At 43.7% G+C, this 20,651-nt stretch overlaps 1 protein-coding gene across 1 annotated transcript in view; it reads right to left on the bottom strand.

Moving 5' to 3' along the window:
- BAZ2B (bromodomain adjacent to zinc finger domain 2B) overlaps nucleotides 1–20,651 on the bottom strand; it is a 3,835,724-nt gene that overhangs the window by 1,191,317 nt on the left and 2,623,756 nt on the right. The window contains exon 28 of the mRNA XM_044074749.1: nucleotides 16,350–16,412. Coding sequence (XP_043930684.1) covers nucleotides 16,350–16,412 — 63 coding nt within the window. The remainder of the gene's footprint in view (nucleotides 1–16,349; nucleotides 16,413–20,651) is intronic.

The raw sequence follows: 20,651 nt of genomic DNA, 5'->3' as shown, positions 1-20,651 counted from the left end.
GTTAATATTAGACTCTGATGCACCTTCGGTAGAAAGGAGGGATTAGTCCGCAGTAACACCCTATCTTTATGGAATACCATATAAGGGGGCTTGTCAAATGAGGCTTAGATCTCAGAAACCTTCTTGACTGAGGTAATTGCCACCAAAAAGGCTGTCTTCCATAACAGAAACTGCAGCTCAACCGTGGCTGCTGATTCAAAAGAAGGAGAAACCAGGGCCTGCAACACCAAGGTGAGATGCCAAGGGGTGTTGGGTCCTTAACTGGAGGCCTGAGGAGGAAGGAACCTTTCAAAAAGACCTTACAAAGTTTGGAAGAAGCCAAAGAAACCGAATTCTCACCTATGTGAAAGTTAGAAATAGCTGCCAATTGTACCTTAACTGTAGAGAAGCTAGCGCCATGATAAAAAAAAAATCCGCCAAAAACTCCAAAGTGGACGGAACTGGCACAGTGAAAGGATCTGGGTCATGCTGAGAAGCCTAGATCAAGAAACACTTCCATTTAATCAAATAATCCTTCCTGGTAGAAGATTTGTGAGCCATTACCAAGATCTTCTTAAAAGGAGAAGACAGCCCGGGAGTCCTATCATGGAAACTGGAGCAGCCAAGCAGTGAGCTTTAGGCTGACTAAGTCTGGGTGAGAGATGCCTGAGGAATGTGTGATCAGATACAGAATTGGATCTAGCGTCCAAGGTGGGCACACTGCATGAGACCACAGAGAGGGGAACCAAACTTGGGGAGGCCAGAAAGGGGCAATGAGGATCACTGAGCTCCCCAGCTGTCGAGCTTTCTGAATGAACTTGGATATTAGAGGAAGTGGAGGGTAAGCATACAGTACACCGGAGGGCCAAGCATGAATTACAGCATCTCTGGGGGACTCCCCTGGTGGGGTGTTCAGAGCGAAATACTCACTGCACTTCATGTTGGAAGGAAAGGCAAAGAGATTTAGAAAGATATGTTCTGCTACTGAAGGATTCACAGACCACCCGTAAGGCATCAGAGCAGACCTACTGAGCCTGTCAGCTAGTATGTTGAACCTCCTCAGAAAATGGCCGGTGGAGATTGTCCACTCCCACAAGCTCATGGTTTTGCGCTAAAGGGGGTAAGATCTGGTCCCCCCGTTTGTTGATGTACCAGACTACTGACATATTGTCCGTCTTTATGGCAAAAGTCCCCAGAAGAAGAAAGGCATGGAGAGCTTGCAACGCCAGAAGCACCGCCCTCAACTCCAGACACTGATATGCAGATTGGTCTCCAGAGAAGACCACGTGCCTTGGACTGTCCTTGCCATGCAATGAGGTGTCCATGGTCATCGTGATCGTGGGGAGGGAAGAACAAACTGATGACCCTGAAGGAGGTCTAGGGATTGAAGCCACCAAAGAAGGGAGCCCCTGCAAACAAGTGACAATCGAACAGGATGTGACAAGGGAATGTCTAGCAAGGACCACTGAAAGACTAAGGTCCACTGAAGAACTCTCATATGAAGATGTGCAGTTGGAACAAGAGTGATCGTGGCCGCCATGGACACCAATGCCCAAGGAAATCACCCCACTGGGGGAAGGTTGGGCTGAAAAATTTAACTCACATGATGACAGAGTGACAACAGTCTGTCCAGAGCTATTAACAACCTACCCAGGGTAGTATCTATCCAAGCACCTATGAAATCCAGAACCTGCATTGGTGCCAGCTGAGATTTGTTGAGATTTATGGTTATACCCAGGTATTGAGCAGTCTGCAGAAGAGATCCCTGGCTTGAATCAGACGATGCCTGGTGGGAGCAGAAAGGCATCAATCATCCAAGTAGGGTAAGACCTAAAACCCCTGCAGCAGCAGGTAAGCCGCCATTACCACCATCACTTTGGTGAACACCTGGGGGGTGGTGGTGGGGAGCACTCTGAACTGAAAATGACTGGCTCTCAGCCAGAAGTGGAAGAACCTCTGGGAGCGCCTGTTCATCTTGATATGGTAGTATGCGTCTTGGAGGTCCACCGAGCACATCCAGTTGTTTATCTGCAGGAAGGGCAGAATGGATTGAAAAGTGACCATCTGGAATTTCGTCTTGGTAATCAACAGGTTCATTGTTGAAAGATCCAGAATGGGTCTTAAGTGCCCTGTTTTCTTTGACACTAAAAATAACCTGGAATAAATGCTTAATCTGGATTGGTCTGGGAGGACAGGCTGGATGACTCACTTTTTGAGCAGCCTGGCGATTTCTATGGCTGCTTCCTCCTGTTGACCACATGGAAAGTCCCGGAGGTGTTGGGGAGGAATTGGGGAATGGAGAAAGAGAATCAAATCAAGTACAGTTGTGTACACTTACCATAAATGTAGCTGTTCCAGTGTATTCACTGTTGCAGTCATCACATTTGGGTCATCATGTTCGAGTGTATTCACTGTTGCAGTCATCACATTTGGGTCATCATGTTCGAGTGTATTCACTGTTGCAGTCCTGGTTACCCTCCCTCCAGCCCCCTGACCTCTCTTGATTTCTTTCCTATCCTTTATGTCTGGCATATCTTATATCATTGGTATTTGTTTTTTGCTGGGGGTATTACATACCATGTAATTGCTTCCTATTTTGGGGGCATCTGACATCTGGGGCAAGAAAAACTGGTGTAATGGCATTGGCTGCATGTTTTATACCCCTGACGATCTAACGTCATGGAAGAAGTGACAGCATCAGACACAGAAATCCCAAGACTCTGGTATTCAGGCCGGCTGAGGGCTACCTGCAGGCAGATAACCCAAATGTGATGACTGCAACAGTGAAACATGAAGAACATCCTCTGGATATGATCTGCAGCACCCAACGATCATTGGTAACCAACTCCCAGGCTGTTGGGTGCATTGATAGTCATCCCCCGACTGCCTCCAGAGACAAGCAGTCAGGCAACCTTTCAGGGCTGCTGCGAGGGTCTGTCCGGAAAGGAATCCAAAGATCCTTGGTTCTTCGGACCCACTCTGCCACAAGGGCGGTGTCTTTCGTATCCCCCTGTGCCTCTGGGGGAAGGCAAATCCTGAGCATCCTGGGGAGAACCTTGAGACTTCCACAGCCACATCTTCTTAATTCCACGCTGATTCCTAGAGAAGGATTGCTGCTGGGTGGAGAAGCAGATACTGATGGCAAAGTCTTCCCATCCTTCTCGCTCTGGACTAAAGTATCACAAACCTTTTTTCAAAACAAGGTGAAACCATCAAAGGGGGTGTTCGTGAAAGACGCCTTGAAGGGCTCCGAGAAAGCACAAAGCTGGAGCCAGGCATGCTTCCTAATTGCTACGCCTGTTCCGGCAACCTGAGAGGCACCTTCAGTCATGTGTGATAGCAGCCTCATGGAAGTAATCGAGACAGAAGTGAGGGTGGCCACGTGGGAGGAAAAAACTTTTTTCTCCTCTGCTGACACAGACCCCAGGGCACACTCAGCGACCTCTTTGACCAGGTCCCTCTGCAGTCTAATTATATATGCCAAATAATTCAGTGCATGTAAGGCAAATGTGGCTGACGCATAGGTACACTTGTCAAAATGATACATAACCTAAGACTCCCTGTCTAGAGGATGGACCATAGAGCTCACCTGTGCGAGCTTTTTTTTGGTATCTCGCCACAATCACCATGGCATTGACTGGGGACCTTATGGAACAATACTGCCTGAGGAAGCATTACATACTTTGTCCAGGCACCTGGAGATTAGCTCAACCGTACCCAGTTCCTTCCATTCCCTAGATGATATTAGATCCACAAAGGGATCCGCAGGAGGGAACACCCAAGAGGTAGAGGGTCCTGTGCCAAATGCCTCCAGAAATACTGACTCATCTGGGTTGGGCTTTTGGGTAGACCACCCGCTGCACTGACACAGGATTTCCATGATGTCTCGAAAGGAGACTTCCTCTAGGGGTGATCGAGGGGAACCCTTCCCTTACTCCAAGTCGGTATCTTCCATGAGGGACTCCAGCAGGGAATCAGAGTGCCTCCTCTGACACGTGTGCTTCCGAGTGGGCTTCTCATGGGGGAATTCAGAGGAGGACTTGGATGCCTCGGCAATTTCCCGTGTGGGAACCTCCTAGAGCGAAGTGGCAAGAGGCTGCCCTGAAAGGGCAGGATGACAGACTCCAGCCCAGAAAGAGAGGGAGCCAGGACGGACTCCGAGGAGGTGTCAGAGGTCTCAAGGGAGCCGAGAGAACCCTCTCCACCACGTTGAAGGCAGAAGCCATGTGGATCCACGAAGTCGGAATGGCCAGGGCTGGATCTGCTGCTCCCTGTACTGAAGGAGAAGCCGGAGCCAAGCCTCCCAACATCAAGACTCCAAGATGAAGAGATGACTCCAAAAGCCTAGAAGTCAACGCCATCCCCTCGGATCAGACACTGAGCCTTCGGCTCTGAAAATAAAGCCGAACCACTCAGGACAACGGTCGGCACCATCAGCGCCAACCCCTTGACACCAGGAACCTCAGACCCAAAGACTCTGTAACCAGGTGTGAGATTGGAGAAGGAGTAATCGGGTGAAAGGAGGACTATATGCCCCGGCCCTGGAGGGGAACAGAGCAGGCAGAACTCCCAAATGAATCTAGGCCTGAATGAATTTCCACATCATTCTGTCCACCTCGCCTTCAGACAGCCTCCGACAGGATTGGATGGAGGACACCACTGACCCGGTCCTGGAGTGACGTCGGGGGGGGCAGAGAGAAGAGATCCAGCCGAGTGACCTCTGGTGAGAAACGAGGTGACCGGAGTGGAGGGGAGCCGGGGCTCGGACCTGGGCGGGACTTGGCCAGGGGTTGGGCCGAGGAAGAGCAGTCTGGAGACAGCTTCCTGGGCTGATCTTGTTCCTTATGTCGAGCCTTCTCCCCGTCCCTGGCCATTTTAGGAGGAGGTTGAGTCCCAGAAGCCAGGGTGGAGGAAGATGAAGCAGAGGCCTCCGAAGAAGGAGGAAGGAGGCCTTTGAGGATGAGTTTGTTCCTCCTGTCGATCAATGTGCGAGGGTTGACGTCCGCACTGATCAAACTGGAGGAATCTAAGTGGGGCACCGCCAAACAAACTACGCACAGAGTGTGGGCATCAGACAGGGGAAGCTTATGCCTACACACTGCACATTTCTTGAAGCCAGGCTTGGGTGTTTCGGCCATGGCCAAACAGGAACAAACACACAGACACACGCTACACTAAGAAAAGAAGGAGAAAGAAAGAAGTAGGGTTTTTTTTTTTTTTTTACGTAGAACCAATGCCTGAGCGCTAGGGTAGAGTAGGGCGGTTAGAAAATAGTAGAAAATAGAGATGGAAGACCCAAATCAAAACACTTACTCACTGAAGAAACTTGGAGCTGTAGACCATGCTGCTGTTTGAACGAGCGGCAAATGAGATCTGGAGGAGGAAGGAGACAGGGGCAACATGGGTAGGGGAGGAGCTTGGACCCAAAGCTGAAGTATGCGGCAGAGTCTGATCCGTTTTGGATCAGCCTCTCTCAGGTTGAAGCTGAAATGAAAACAACAACTTCAGATCTGTAATTATAAATGTTGGTTAAACATACTTCTCTGGACACAAAATGTAGTCCAAACGCTTTATTTTAAGTTATGGAGCAAGAGAAATAAAAGGTAATAATCAGCACACATGAAAAGCAGTAGTGGCAGTCCATTTCTGAATGCTAGTACTGCACTTTAGCATACATGGAAAACCAAAGCTCTTGGGTCCTGACTATAAATGCAATATTGATATTCAGTTTCTGAATGCTGGTACTGAACTACCACCTGATAATGATCTGCAGAGCGGGTCCCCTGACAGCTTGCTCCCAGGGAGGTTGCCCCCTTCACCCTGGCTTAGCTACACTTCTGCAATAAAAACTCTGTTAACAGACAGCAGTAAATCTGCCATGCTTGACACCTGAAGCACTACCTTAGGCAGTAATGTCTAATACTTATTTGTTTTGTAAAGTTTACTGTTATTTGTGTATGCCTCACTGCAGAATCAATGCCAATTTTTGCAAAAAAAAACTGCTGCTGAATCCTGTGTGTGTCAAAAAAATACTTCAAAACACTTAACACATGAAAATATACTAACAAATAAACAAATGCCCACAAACAGCACTGGCAGAGATATAAAAAGTTCTAAACTGTTCATCACACAAATCAAGTTTATCAGTCTGCAGACTATTAAAAGCCTATCCAGTAAACAGAGGTCAGAATCAAACTCTACTTTGTATCTGTGAGGTAAAGAGAGTACAGTTTTGTACCTACCATAAATGCAGATGTTCGAGTGTATACACTGCTGCAGTCATTACACTTGGGTTATCCTGCCGTCAGGCGGTCCCGCAGTCGGCCAGAGTTCCAAAGTCTTGGTCTGGCATCGGTTGCTGTCGCTTCTTCCCTGACGTCAGAGCGCCAGGGGTATAGAAGATGCAGCCTACGCCATTTTCTTCAGTTTTTCTTGCCCCAGATGTCAGGTGCCCCCAAAAAGGTAGGCAATGTAAATTGCTAATAAAACATACATAAGAAAAGCAATCAAAATCTTTCAGTTATCAGCAAATACTCCCCATAGGTAGCAAAGGGTAGAAGGCTTAGGTAAGTACCAACAAGCAAGAGGGGAAGGAGGAAGGGTAACCTAGACTGCAGCAGTGTATACACTCGAACATCTACATTTATGGTAGGTACAAAACTGTACTATGTTCATCGTGTTACACTGCTGCAGTCATTACACTTGGGTAGAATCCCAAAGTTGAGGTAGGGTGGTTGGTTCTATAAGGCATTAGGGGCGGCTATAAGGCCCTGCAGCACTGCAGTGGCAAAGCCTGCTCTGGATTTAGAGTAAAGAGGCAGATGGTAATGCTTGGTGAAGGTATGTACAGAACTCCAAGTTGCTGCTTCTAAAATGTCCTTGGTAGGTACTCCTCTGAGGTAGGCAGTTGAAGTGGCTGTTGCCCTGGTGGAATGAAACCTAATTTTATTTTATTTTATTTTACATTTGTTGACCGGGCTAGTCTAACTGGATATATGTCCATTTTCAGTAGAGGCCCGGGGAGAAAAGCTCCAAACTAACCACAGTTATAACAAGGTTAAAGATTACCATAAATTAGCTTACAAATAGTACTTAACTAGGTAGTAAATAACAGTAAAATAGTAAATAGCAATTAAATCAAATATGTTATGTTGTACATAAAATGACAAAAAACAGAAAATTGGACGTGACTTTTCAGATGAGAAAAATACTTAGATGTTACAGTAGTTTTACTGTTAACTTTTCGTTTCAGCTAAATGCTGTTAGGCACAGTTTTCCCATGGTGTGTATAGCAGAAACGTATTCAGTGCCTATCCATTTTGAAATGGTCTGTTTAGAAATAGCTTTTACCTGTGCTCCTGCAGCATATGCTACAAACAATTGCTCAGTTTTCCTGAAAGCTTTTGTTTTGTCCAAGTAGAAGCGTAACTGCCTGTGTATGTCCAAGGAATGCAGAAGTCTCTCCCCTTTATTCTGTGGATTTGGATAAAAAGTTGGCAAGTGAATAGTGTGGTTTAGAGCCACACTTGATACCACCTTTGGCATTAAAAGAAGGGTTTGTTCTTAAAGACACCCTGTTTTGGTGGAAATTGATGAAGGGTTCCACTGCCATTAGTGCCTGTAATTCTGAAACTCTTCGCGCCGAGGTTATTGCCAGGAGCAGAGCAGTTTTCCAGGAGACATATTTTAAGTCTGCTGAGTTAGCTGGCTCAAAAGGAGGTAAAGTTAATTTTTCAAGATGAAGTTGTGGTCCCAAGTTGGAGTTAGTGCTCTACGGGGCGGTCTTATGTTTTAGCCCCACTGAGGTACTGTTTTAGCAAAGGATTTGAGAAAATTGGTGGGTCCGTGTTGTAATGAGCAGAGATGGCAGAGGCTTGGATATTCATGGATGAAAAGGAGAGGGCTTTGTCCAGCATCTCAGTTAAGTATTGTAGTATCTAAGGATTATTTGGGACAAGAGGGTCAAGGTTGTGAGCCTGGTTCCAGGCACAGAATCTCTTCCATTTATCCGAATAGGCTTTCCTGGTGCTAGGCCTTCGGGCCTCCAGAATGACATCCATAACAGCTTTGGAGAGAGGCATTGCTTGCTTGACTAAGGAATCTGCCATGCAGTCAGGTTTAAAGTCTTGAGCTGGCTGTGAAGTACCCTTGAAAGGAGAGGTAGTGGTGGGAAAGCATATACTTGTAGGTTTTCCAGCTGAGTGAGAGGGCATCCACTTTCCATGTTTGTGGGTGGTAAGTCCTTGTGCAGAATTTCTGTAGCTGGCAATTCATTGTGGATGCAAATAGATCTATGTCCGGGCTCCATCATTTTTGTGTTATCATTCTGAATATTTGTGGATGTAATTTCCACTCGTGTGGATCCATGATGTTTCTGCTTAAGTCGTCTGCCAGTGTGTTTTTCTCTCCTGGCAGGAATTGTGCTTGCAGATGAACTTGATAGGTTAGAGCTGTGTTCCTCAAGGTCATGGCTTGTCTGCAGAGGGGATATGAATGAGTGGCCCCTTGCTTGTTTATGTACCACATAACTGTGGTGCTGTCTTTCTTTAGTAGTAGTTGTCCTGGATGCAGAAGGTCCTTGAAAGTTATAAGGGCATTTTGTACAGCTAGCATCTTTTTGATTGATGTGAAGATACCTTTGTTCTGCGGACCACTTGTCCTGAATACATTTTCCTGCCATGTGTGCTCCCCAGTCGTAATCCAAAGCATCTGTTGTCAGTGTTTGCCTGGCTGTGGGTTGAGTGAAAAGCTGTCCCTTGTTGAGGTGACAGGCTTGGGCCCACCATCGAAACTCCTGTTGAAGACAAGGAATAAGTGGTATTACTGTTTCCAAACTGTGACAGTGTTGAGACCAGACACTCTTCAGGTACCACTGTAGTTTCCTCATATGCAGTCTGGCATATGGAATTAGTAGTATGCAGGATACCGTGTAACCCAAGGTCTGCAGAATTTTTCTTGCAGGGAGTTGGGTCTTTGTTGCCATCAATTGGAAATATTAAGTCAGTTGTCCTTGCTTGTCTGGCGTGAGATAAGCCATCTGGGCCGTTGTATTTAAGCTGGCACCCAGGAATATTATCTCTTGTGAGGGCACTAGTTTTGACTTCTTTTCGTTTACTGTGTACCCTAGGCAACTTCGCAATCTTTTTACAAATGCCAGATGCTTTAGAAGAATGTCTTTACCCTCTCTGCTTGAATAAGGCATTCGTCCAAGCATGGGTAAATTTGAATTCCTTTTTGTCTGAAAAATGCAATTACTGGTGCCAGGCATTTGGTAAAGACCCTGGGCGCAGCAGATAAACCAAAAGGCAGTGCAGAGAATTGGTAATGCATTGAACCTTCTAAGAATCTGAGGTATCTTCTGCAATTTTGTCTGATAGGGACATGCAGGTATGCCTCCTTGAGGCCCACAGTTACGAGCCAAGTTAAGAAGCGGCTGTAGTGTCAACATTTTGAATTTTGGAACATCCAGGAAAGTATTTAGAGAACCTCGAATCCACAGGCAGCAATATTTAATGATGAAACAGGAACCAGTACAAATAAAATAACCGCACTAGTCACAGTACCAAACAAAAGAATATATTAACGTTCTCTGTATTGTCGTTTTCGTCATCAACTTCGTCACATAGCTGTTAGCTTTCATTCATCCCCTTATTTATAGGGCTACCAATTAATTCTTCTCCAATGAAATAAACAATTCAATTACATAAATATTCTAGTGTGTTTCAATAAAAATTTAAATATGAATAAAAATTATGTCACTCTATTTAATATGTAATCAGAATATAATATTAAAATTACTACAAACACAAGTATTTAATACAAAATATATATTTAAAAATATGAAATTTGTAAAATTGAACACAATTACTCCCTCTAGTGATTTAGATGGACATATTTTCTCAAAAAACAAGTCCATTGTACCAAAACATACTCAAAATGCATGTTATAATGTAATATAAAATAAAAAACTTCTCATAATAATTTTAAAAGAAATGAATAGTAAAAATTTTTTTTCAAAGTTTAGCAGATCTCAATTTGAGTACTGGACCCAGGGAAATCACATCGTTCAAACCTGGGAACCTAGTGGACTCTAGTACAATTTGCCAAAATAATTCTCTATATTCCACGGGGTTTCCCATTCCTCCCCTAGGGTCAATTTCCACTACCTCTTGTTTCCTTTACGGTAAACGCATTTAAGATGGTCATCAAATATAAAGTTGAGATCTGATAGTTTGGTTTGGTTTTATTCCTGCACAGAAAACAAATATTTTTAAGTTATTGGTGGACCTTAAACTATTTTTAGGAAAAAGAATTTACAACTAATGTTTAATGGTATAACATCTGAAAGAAATGAAAACAGTTTGAGACGGAAGAGTACTTTTAACCCTCCACTACATCCACAGTTAAAAAACTTTGAAAGAACATTGGAGAACACACTAAGAACTACCTTAAAACAAAAACATGTGAAGCAAAATCTGACATTACCAGAAAAAACTATGCCAGGGGAAATTTGTAATGACAAAAATCTTAGGGTTATGAAACCCGATAAAGGTGGGGGAGTGGTGTTTATGGAACATATAATATATGAGGGTAAAATGATGGAAATTTTAAATAATTCAGAGAAATACATTAGAACTTCCATAAATAAGATTAATATAGCTTATAAGAAGATTTACATTCTTCTCAATGATTTACTAATGGAGGGGTTAACTGATTTAGAAACTTTTAGATATTTAAAAGTAGAAAGACCTAAAGCACCTTCTATTTTCGGAATTCCGAAAATACATAAGGATGTTAATGACCCTCCCTTGAGAGCAATAGTATCAGCTGTGGGTTCTATAACTGCACCCCTTGCAAAATATGTGGATTTAAAAGTGAAGTCTTGTTGTTAATAAAAACATTTTAAAGGATTCATGGGACCTATTAAGGAAACTAGATCATTCATTATGTTCTGAAGAACTATCTTTTGGTACTCTTGATGTTATAGACCTGTTTACCAGTATTCCTCATGACATTGGTCTAGAATGGTTTGAAGAAATGTTGGTTGAACACCAAACACTAACACACAATGAATTTAGAACTGTACTGGTACTTATGGAAATGGTGTTGAAGAACAACGTTATATTTTTTGAAGGGGAATACTTCAAACAAGTGAGAGGTGTGGCTATGGGAGCACATTGTGCTCCCACTTACGCCAACATTATTATGGCTTATTGGGAAAATCATTTTTTACTAAATTCCAAGTACAAAGGGTCCTGGGTTTTCTATGGTAGATTCCTAGATGACCTGTGTCTATTGTGGAAAAGGGATCAAACATCTTTTCAGAACCTGGTTGGCTATCTCAACAACACGACCACTTTTTTACGTTTTACATCTAAATTTGAACATCATGCATTAAATTACTTACACGCATCCATCACAAAAGATGGAAATCAATTTGTTTCGAAAGTTTATAGAAAAGAGACATTTTCGAACTCTTATCTGCATTACAACAGTTCTCACCCCTATTCTCAAAAAAGAGGGGTGATTAAGGATCAGTTAGTCCGTGTAAGCAGGATGACTTCTGACAATGAGGGGTTCAAAAAGGAATGTGAATGGTTGAAAGAACTGTTTTTAAATAGGGGTTACCCTGGTAATTTATTTGATGAAATACTGATAGATGTACTTGAAGGTAGGAATACCAGGTTTGCCCCAATTATAGGCACAGCTGAAAAAGAAGTTACAATGGGTATCAAAGAGAACCCATTAGACACGTATGGTACAGGTATTACAACCACTTATGACGGCCAGTCTGGCCTGATAAGGAAAATTATAGATAAAGAGTGGGGAAATTTCGCCAAACTATCAGATCTCAACTTCATATTTGATGACAGTCTTAAATACATTTACCGTAAAGGAAACACGATAAAAAATCTAATAGAGAGGGGTTCAAAGAATGTTGGTATGAATAAGGGGATACAAAATAAAAGAGGACTGTTTAAATGTGGTGCATGTAACTTTTGTACCCATTTAATAACTGGTGACTGTTATTACCTAAAAGCTAGAAAAAGGAAACTCCATTTGAATGCATACATTAATTGTAATACAAAAAAGGAATAATATATTTATCGGTATGCAAAGAATGTGATTCCTTTTATGTTGGCAAAAGTGAAAGGAAGTTAAAACAAAGAATTTATGAACATCTATATGACATCAGGACTAAGAAGAATAGTAATGCATTATACAAACACACCAAAACATGTAAAGAAGCTAAATTCCAGTTTTTTGTGTTAGAGGTAGTGGAAATTGACCCTAGGGGAGGAATGTGGGAAACCTGGGTGGAATATAGAGAATTATTTTGGCAAATTGTACTAGAATCCACTAAGTTCCCAGGTTTGAACGATATGATTTCCCTGGGTCCAGTACTCAAATTGAGATCTGCTAAACTTTGAAAAAAATTTTACTATTTATTTCTTTTAAAATTATTATGAGAAGTTTTTTATTTTATATTACATTATAACATGCATTTTGAGTATGTTTTGGTACAATGGACTTGTTTTTTGAGAAAATATGTCCATATAAGTCACTAGAGGGAGTAATTGTGTTCAATTTTACAAATTTCATATTTTTAAATATATATTTTGTATTAAATACTTGTGTTTGTAGTAATTTTAATATTATATTCTGATTACATATTAAATAGAGTGACATAATTTTTTATTCATATTTAAATTTTTATTGAAACACACTAGAATATTTATGTAATTGAATTGTTTATTTCATTGCAGAGGAATTAATTGGTAGCCCTATAAATAAGGGGATGAATGAAAGCTAACAGCTATCTGACGAAGTTGATGACGAAAACGACAATACAGAGAACATTAATATATTCTTTTGTTTGGTACTGTGACTAGTGCGGTTATTTTATTTGTACTGGTTCCTGTTTCGTTATTAAATATTGCTGCCTGTGGATTCGAGGTGTTGAATTTTCAGTTTACTAGTATCGTTTTAAACACCATCCGCTTGTTTATTTGGTTCGAAGTATTTAGAGAAGAAAGATCCAGAATGGGCCTCCAGGCTTTGTCTTTTCTGCCAACCAGAAAGAGTCGTAAGGTCCTTGTCCTTGCTACTGTGCTGGTACCTTTTGAATAGCTCTCATGTCCATGAGTGCTGTAATTTGTCTTTGAGCCTCTGCCCATTGATTTGGTGGCAGATTTGGCATTCCTTTTAACCTTGGCAGAGTGTGAAAGTAGAACCTGTAACCTTGAGATACAATATTGAGAACCCATTTGTCTTTGGTGATCATATGCCAATTGTGACAGAAAAGTGCCTGTCCCCCCCCCCCAAAGGGGGCTGCCAAGAGAGAAGTATTTGGCAGCTGTAGTGGGAAGTCACTGGGGCTGTTTTTTATAAGGTTGATGCCTGTCTTCCCCTTCTTTCAGGGTTGAAGCACCCCATTGTCGAGGCCTGTAAGAACCTTGTGGCTAACCTCCGTCTCTTGGAAGTCTGTATCTGCCCCTTTGAGATCTGTCTGTAACTGTAAAGGGCCAATTCTTTGCTGGCCAATTTCTGCTAAATCGGGGAGGCTGAACCTGTAAGAAATCCTTCACCGTTTGCATAGATTTTGCCTTATCCTCCATTTTCTTTAATACCTCTTCTGCCTTAACTCCAAATAAAACATCCTGCTGCAAAGGTGCATCCAATAATTTTGCTTTAATATGATCTGGTAAAGTCTGCTCTTTTAACCAAGCATGCCTTCTAATGACAGACCCTGTAACTGCTGCTCTACAGGAGGCCTCTAATGAATCAAAATGACATTGCAAGTATGTTTTCCACTTGTTCAGCTGCATGCAGTAAATCCTGTATTTCATTATAGTTAGGAAGATCTGAATTTGGAAGCATTTTTTGTTTCAACTGAGACATCAAATATTGCTGATATTTAAGCATGTGAAACTGGCAGTTTAAGGCCCTCATTGCTAAAGTTGTAGATGCATATACTTTCTTCCCCTATCTGTCTGATGCTCTGGAAACTCTGTCAGAGGGGACTGGGTTTTTTTGCTGTAGAGGCCTTTACCCCTTTGGGACCATGGGAAATAATTTCAGGGTCAGCAACAGGGCTTTTATAAAGAAATCTGTGAGAGTCAGGGACTCTGTAGTATCTGTCTGGTTTATCTGGAGAAGGAGGTAAAGAATCTGGATTTAAAGTGGATTCAGAATACACATCATCCACAATATCTAACACTGGCAGAATAGCAAGGGGTCTGCTGTGCTGAGGTAATAAAAGAAAATCTCTGAGCCTTTTCTTGGAATCTGAATAATCCTGGCCCTCCCAATGGAAATGCTCCCTCATGGTATGTAAGGTTTCCCCAAAGAAGGAGTCCACTGGTGGAGAGGCTGAAGGAATTGATTCCTCAGCATCAGAATCCTCATAAGGGGGTAAAGAGTATCCTTGGTCTGAGGATGAATCTGAAGCGATGGACACCTGGTCGGATGAGTTAAAGTCTGCAACATGTCTAGGCCTTTTATCAGGAGGGGGGGAGGGACCCCCTGATCAGAGTAATTAAGTCTTCGGCCATTTTGAGCATCTGTTTCTGAGGCATGGAGGCCTGTTCTGGTGAATGTTGAAGTTGTTTCTTTGTTTTTAAAGGGGTTTTAGACTTAGCAGAAGATTTAATGGTTAACTGAGTAGGTCTGAAAACACCCTCTGAAGCTGCAGGTTGTTCAGCTACTCCGGATCCCTCTGAAGGGTTAGTCTTGGTAGGCCGTAAATCTGGTGTGTCCGAAGGCCCAGCCATCTCCACGTGGGAGTCAGAGGCGGCCTGTGGTTCCAAAGAAGCGGTCGTCAGGGGCTGTGAAGGCACCTCGCTGAAAACCGGAGAACCGGCGACTGGCCTAGAAGAAGCTTCGTCGACAGTTTTGGGCCTCGGATGCCTGTTCTTGTTTTTGCGCTTATTGTGTATTCCGGTCGTCAGTATTTCCGACGGCATGGTGTAATTAAATTTTCTGCCAAAATAATGTTGGGCAAAATCATACCGACGTTTAATAGGGCGCTTGTTAAACCTAGCACAAAACCGACAACCTGTGACATCGTGGTCTGGGCCTAGGCATGGGATACAATAAGAATGGAAATCCTTATGAGGTATTTGCTTCCCACAAGAAATACAATTATTAACTTTTACTGACATCGGTCTGAGGCAAGAAAAAGTTTCCCCAACAGGGTACTTAGATTTGGAGAAGACTTTGGTTCTGGATTCGGAATGAAAATCTCAGGAGTAGGCCGACCGGCACTTGCGAACTACTTTTGCTTCGGGTGCCGCACGGCAAGAAAGACTGAAGAAAATGGTGTCGGCTGCATCTTATATACCCCTGGAGCTCTGACGTCAAGGAAGAAGCGACAGCAACCGACGCCGGACCAAGACTTTGGAACTCTGGCCGACTGCGGGACCGCCTGATGGCAGGATAATCCAAGTGTAGTGACTGCAGTAGTGTAACACGATGAACATCTTAATCATTATGCCAATCTCCCCACTTATCCAAGAGACCATTAAGGAGCCTAGTGCAAATCCTGAATTGCCCCAAAGGACTGCCAGGTATACAGTAGGTAAATAAAGGAAGATTCAAACACTTTACCTTTAGCACAGGAAGCAGCTCATTAACAGAGCATTAGTCCTCCATGCTAACTGCTAAATTCTCTATGCTATTTCAAGCCGCACAATTATATCTATTGTCAACCACCTTGCCCTTTCCATCCAGCCATCCACAAACAGAGCGTGACAGAATCCCCATGGTTGTAACACTTCTAAGCTGGGCTTTTTTTTCTTTATGCTGTACCCAGTTGTTCAATCCTCAACCAGAATATGGCATAAAATTATGCCAATGCAAGATTCATACTTGTTACTGTGTGTAGACATCAGTGTATGTTTCCTTCATTCAGTGTTGTCTGTTTGCTGTAAGACCTCTAAATTCCAACAAGGGAAGTTGCCAGTCAGTACAAAATTCATATACTTCTTCCAACCCTGACAGCAGAGCTGGACATTAGTTAGTTGCTCAACACGTCACAACCTCATTCAACCCCCTGGCAACTGGGCTGCTAATCACACCAGGCTCAACAACATAAATCATCTTTTGCATATGCACAGCAACAGGGCTGGGCTGCTTTCCTTAGTGAATTAGAAGAGCCTTTGTGTGCTCTGTTCTATCCTTCATAATCAAATTATTTTTCTAGTGATGATAACACTAGTCAGCACTAGTCACAAAAGCTGAAAATGAACCTGTAGCCGATATGACACCAGCCTGATAAATCGTACTGCTTATGAATACAAACTATCTATAAATTTAGAAACTGTTACATCATATTTAAATCATCTTGATAGCATTTAGCAATCATTTACCTTGAGAAGTTTTTCAATGTGCTTTTCTAGATCTTCAACGGTTGCTGCCTGATCACTGTCATCCTAGAACCAAATGATGCAAAATCTGTTAATTATTCTTCAAACAAATGGAAAGTTTTGAAAAGTATTTCTCTAGTATCAAAGAGGATGCTGGCAAAATGATTCATTTTGGTAAATTTATTTCACTGCCACATTTACTACTCTGTCTTGCCATCTTCACTCTTGTATATAACACTTTAGCTTTTTTGTTAGGCTACACAAAACCGAATGGTTACTTATATTAAGCCCACCCATCATCTTTTACAGAATCTTATTCATCAAAAAATTCTTCCACCTCACCTTTTGTATGCTACTATGGGAAGCCCCCAGGGAAGCTTCTCATTACGGTCCAACCTATCTACTTTGGAGGATTCTACCACACTTATTCAGAAAACTACCTGTAAATGAAAGAATAAGAAGTTATGTCTTACCATAACGTTCCATGTTAGTTGTCTTCTTCTCGCCTTCTTTCTTGCTAGATGGGTTCGGAGCCGATCCTCGGCTCCGACTCGCCCTATATTATAGCTCGAGAGCTATTTTTTACCGGCTCGAGGCAGCCCTATATCCCACAATACCATGCGCTAACTCCCCAGATCTCGTTTGGAAGCTAAGACATAGCATCAAAAGTAATATAATAATAATAATAATATTATAATCCTCTTTTACGACTACAGGTTACCTGCTAGTAACACTAAGGATACCATGAAAGACGCAACATATTGTATCTCCAGAAATGGAAGGACTCAGAACCTCGAGTCTATCCAGGCTAGGGGTCAGGAGGGAGGGACGCAAGAAAGAAGGCGAGAAGAAGACAACTAACATGGAATGTTATGGTAAGACATAACTTCTTAATGTTAAGTTGTCATTCTCGCCTTCATTCTTGCTGGATGGGACAGCGTCCCTAGCATCTTAGTCCTGGGTGGCTCAATGGAACAGACTCCTGAGTACAGTGGAACCAAAATCAGCTCTATTTCTGGAGGCTAGATCAAGCTTGTAATGGGCAATAAAGGTATGTTTGGACACCCATGTAGCTGCTGCACAAATGGCATCTAGTGGTAACCTTGCTTGAAAAGCCATTGAAGTTGATAGTGCCCTGGTTGAATGAGCTTTAGGCCTAGAGGGCAGCTGCCTGTGTCTCAACTCATAGATCAAGGTAATAATAGATGTCAGCCATCTGGAAAGAGTAACTTTCGATACTGGAAGCCCTTTCTTGCCTGCAGCATAAGAGAGGAAGAGCTGGTCTGATTTTCTGAATTGTTTTGTCCTGTCTAGGTAATACTGTAATTGGTGATGAACATCTAATGAATGTAATTTTTGTTCAGCCCTGTTGGTACAGTCTGGGAAAAAGACGGGCAAATCAATGGAGTGGTTCAGATTTGCTTCCGATAACACTTTTGGTAGAAAGGAAGGGTTTGTTCTGAGAGTTACCCTATCTTTATGAAAAACCAAATAGGGAGGACGGACAGACAAGGCTTGAAGTTCCGATACCCTTCTGGCAGATGTTATAGCTACTAAAAACAGCGTTTTCCAAGAAAGAAGTTTGAAGGAGCAAGAAGCTGCCGGTTCAAAAGGGGGTAGAATTAGTGAAGTTAGAACTAAATTCAAATCCCATTGTGGGGTGGATCTTTAACTGGAGGTCTGAGTAACAAAATGCCCTTGAGAAAGGCTTTACAGAGTTTGTGGGACATAATATTTGCTTCTGAAAGTCCAACATGGAAATTAGCAATGGCCGCTAATTGTACCCTGATAGTGGCCGATGATGACCCCGAATGAAAAAGCTCTGCCAGGAAGTCTAGAACTTCATGAATGGGTGCATGGAAGGGATCTAAAGATCTAGTTTGTGCCCACTGTGAAAAACGCTTCCATTTACTCGCATAAGTCTTCCTAGTATTGGACTTATGGGAAGCCAGAATGATATCACGAACAGGAGGAGAAATAAAGGGAAGCCTGGCTATGGCTGGAAGTGGAGCAACCAAGCTGTGAGGGTGATGGAATGTAGAGACTGATGCAGCTTGCCCGTGAGGTGGGTCAACAGATCCGGAAGGGGTTCCAGATGCCAAGGCTGTTCCAGTAGGTATTTGTGCAGGAACGGGAACCAAACTTGTCGAGGCCAAAACGGGGCAATGAGGATCATTTTGGATCTCAAAGCGGTTGCTTTCTGAATTAGTTGCGGGATTAATGGAAAGGGAGGAAAGGCATAAAGAAGACCCCGGGGCCAAACGTGAACAAGAGCGCCTCTGAGGGGCTGGCCTGGTAGAGGGAAGAGTGTGAAGAAGTCGAGGCACTTGCTGTTTTGCGGAGTTGCGAAAAGGTCGCAGCAAGGCTGGCCCCACTTCCGAAAAATTCCGTCTACTACCGCTTGATTTAGAGACCACTCTTGAGGCATGAGGATAGTTCTGCTCAATCGGTCTCCTATGACGTTGGACTTCCCAGGGATGTGCGTTGCTATCAGAAACCGCTGAGATGGAATCGCCCATTGCCAAAGTCTGAGTGCTTCTCGACAGCGAGGGTAGGACTTTGTTCCGCCCTGCTTGTTTATGTACCACACTACAGACATATTGTCCATTTGAATTGCTATAGTCCCCGTGGGAAGAGAGCTCTGAAGGGCCTGCAACGTCAAAAGCACCGCCCTCATCTCCAGGACATTTATGTGCAGGTGGCATTCTGACTGTTGCCAAGTGCCCTGGACCGTCCTGCCCTGATAATGCCCCCCCACCCGATCAGGGAGGCATCCGTTGTGACAGTGGCAACCGGAGGGGGGAGAACAAAAGGTCTGCCCTGAAAAAGCTGAGGGAAACCATCCACCAGGAGACATGTTTCTTGCAAGATGGTGTTATCAAAATGTTGTGGGTCATTGGCAGCTTCTGAAAGGACCACTGAGAAAACAGCATCCACTGAAGGAGCCTCATGTGGAAGCGTGCTAATGGAAGTAGAAGAATCGCCGCCACCATGAGGCCCAACACTTTCAATACTAGCTTGACTTGGACTCTGCTGGACTGAAACAGGAGCTGAACATTCCGCCTTATGTCTGTCACTCTCTGAGGTGGTAATGTTGCAGACATTTCTGTGGTGTTTAATACAGCGCCTATAAAGTTTATACATTGACAAGGCGACAAGGAGGACTTTGCAAAATTTATAGAAATACCCAGGCTGTTGCAAAGATGGATAGTATAATCCCTGGCCATTATGAGATCCTGTTTGGTGGTAGCGGAAATGAGCCAGTCGTCTAAGTATGGAAACACCTGGAATCCTTTTTGTCTCAGGTGAGCCGTGACCACTGCCAAACATTTGGTGAACACCGGGGCTGTGGTGAGACCAAAGGGCAGGGCCCTGAATTGAAAATGACTGACTCCCAGCCGGAAGCGGAGAAACCTCCTGGAGCGCCTGTGTATTTTTATGTGGTAGTATGCGTCCTGGAGGTCTAACGAGCACATCCAGTTGTCTCTGCCCAAAAAGGGTAGAATGGACTGCAGTGTTACCATCCGAAATTTTGTCTTTAACACATAGTTGTTTAACCTGCTGAGGTCCAAAATGGGTCTCCAATCTCCTGTCTTTTTTGGTACCAAAAAGAACCTGGAGTAGATTCCGGATCCGGATGACTCTTTTGTTTAACAGCTTTTTTATCTCTAGCTGAGCCTGACCCCTCTGCGCGGGTGGTACGTCTGGTAGGGGTTTTGGCGGTTGTACCAGAGGGAAAGTGAGAGGAATTTTGTAACCCTCGGATATGATCTTCTGTACCCATGTGTCTTGAGTGATGAACTGCCAGGCTTCCGGGTACAGAGATAATCTTCCCCCGACTGCCTCCGAAGGTGGACAGTCGGGCAGCTTCTCAGGGATGCTGAAAGGGTTGATCAGGGAAGGATTCCCTGGAACCCTGGTTTTGTGGACCCCCTCTGCCCCTGGGGCGGCATCTGTTATTATTCCAACCTCTGCCTCTAGGGGGAAATTCACCACGTGCGGCAGGCGCGACTCCCTGTGGTTTGCGGAACCACATCTTTCCACCCCTCTGTCCCTTAGGATAAGGTCTAGAAGGCGTGGAAAAACGGACTCCCACGGCAGAGAGAGTCTTACCATCTTGCTCGCATCTGGTGAGGGTATTCTTCACCTGAGGCTCGAACAGTTCCGAACCGTCAAAGGGGGTGTTGGTGAAGGACGCCTTGAAGGGGTCAGCAAAATTACAGAGTCGCATCCAAGCGTGGCGTCTCAATGCAACGCCTGTGCCAGCGGCCCTACTCGCTCCATCGGCTGCATAAGAGATTAGCC

Source organism: Protopterus annectens, chromosome 6.part0 (assembly GCF_019279795.1).
Source record: "Protopterus annectens isolate FY-2018-M chromosome 6.part0, PAN1.0, whole genome shotgun sequence".
Classification (NCBI taxonomy): Eukaryota; Metazoa; Chordata; order Ceratodontiformes; family Protopteridae; genus Protopterus; species Protopterus annectens.
This window is presented reverse-complemented; position numbering and strand designations above follow the sequence as displayed.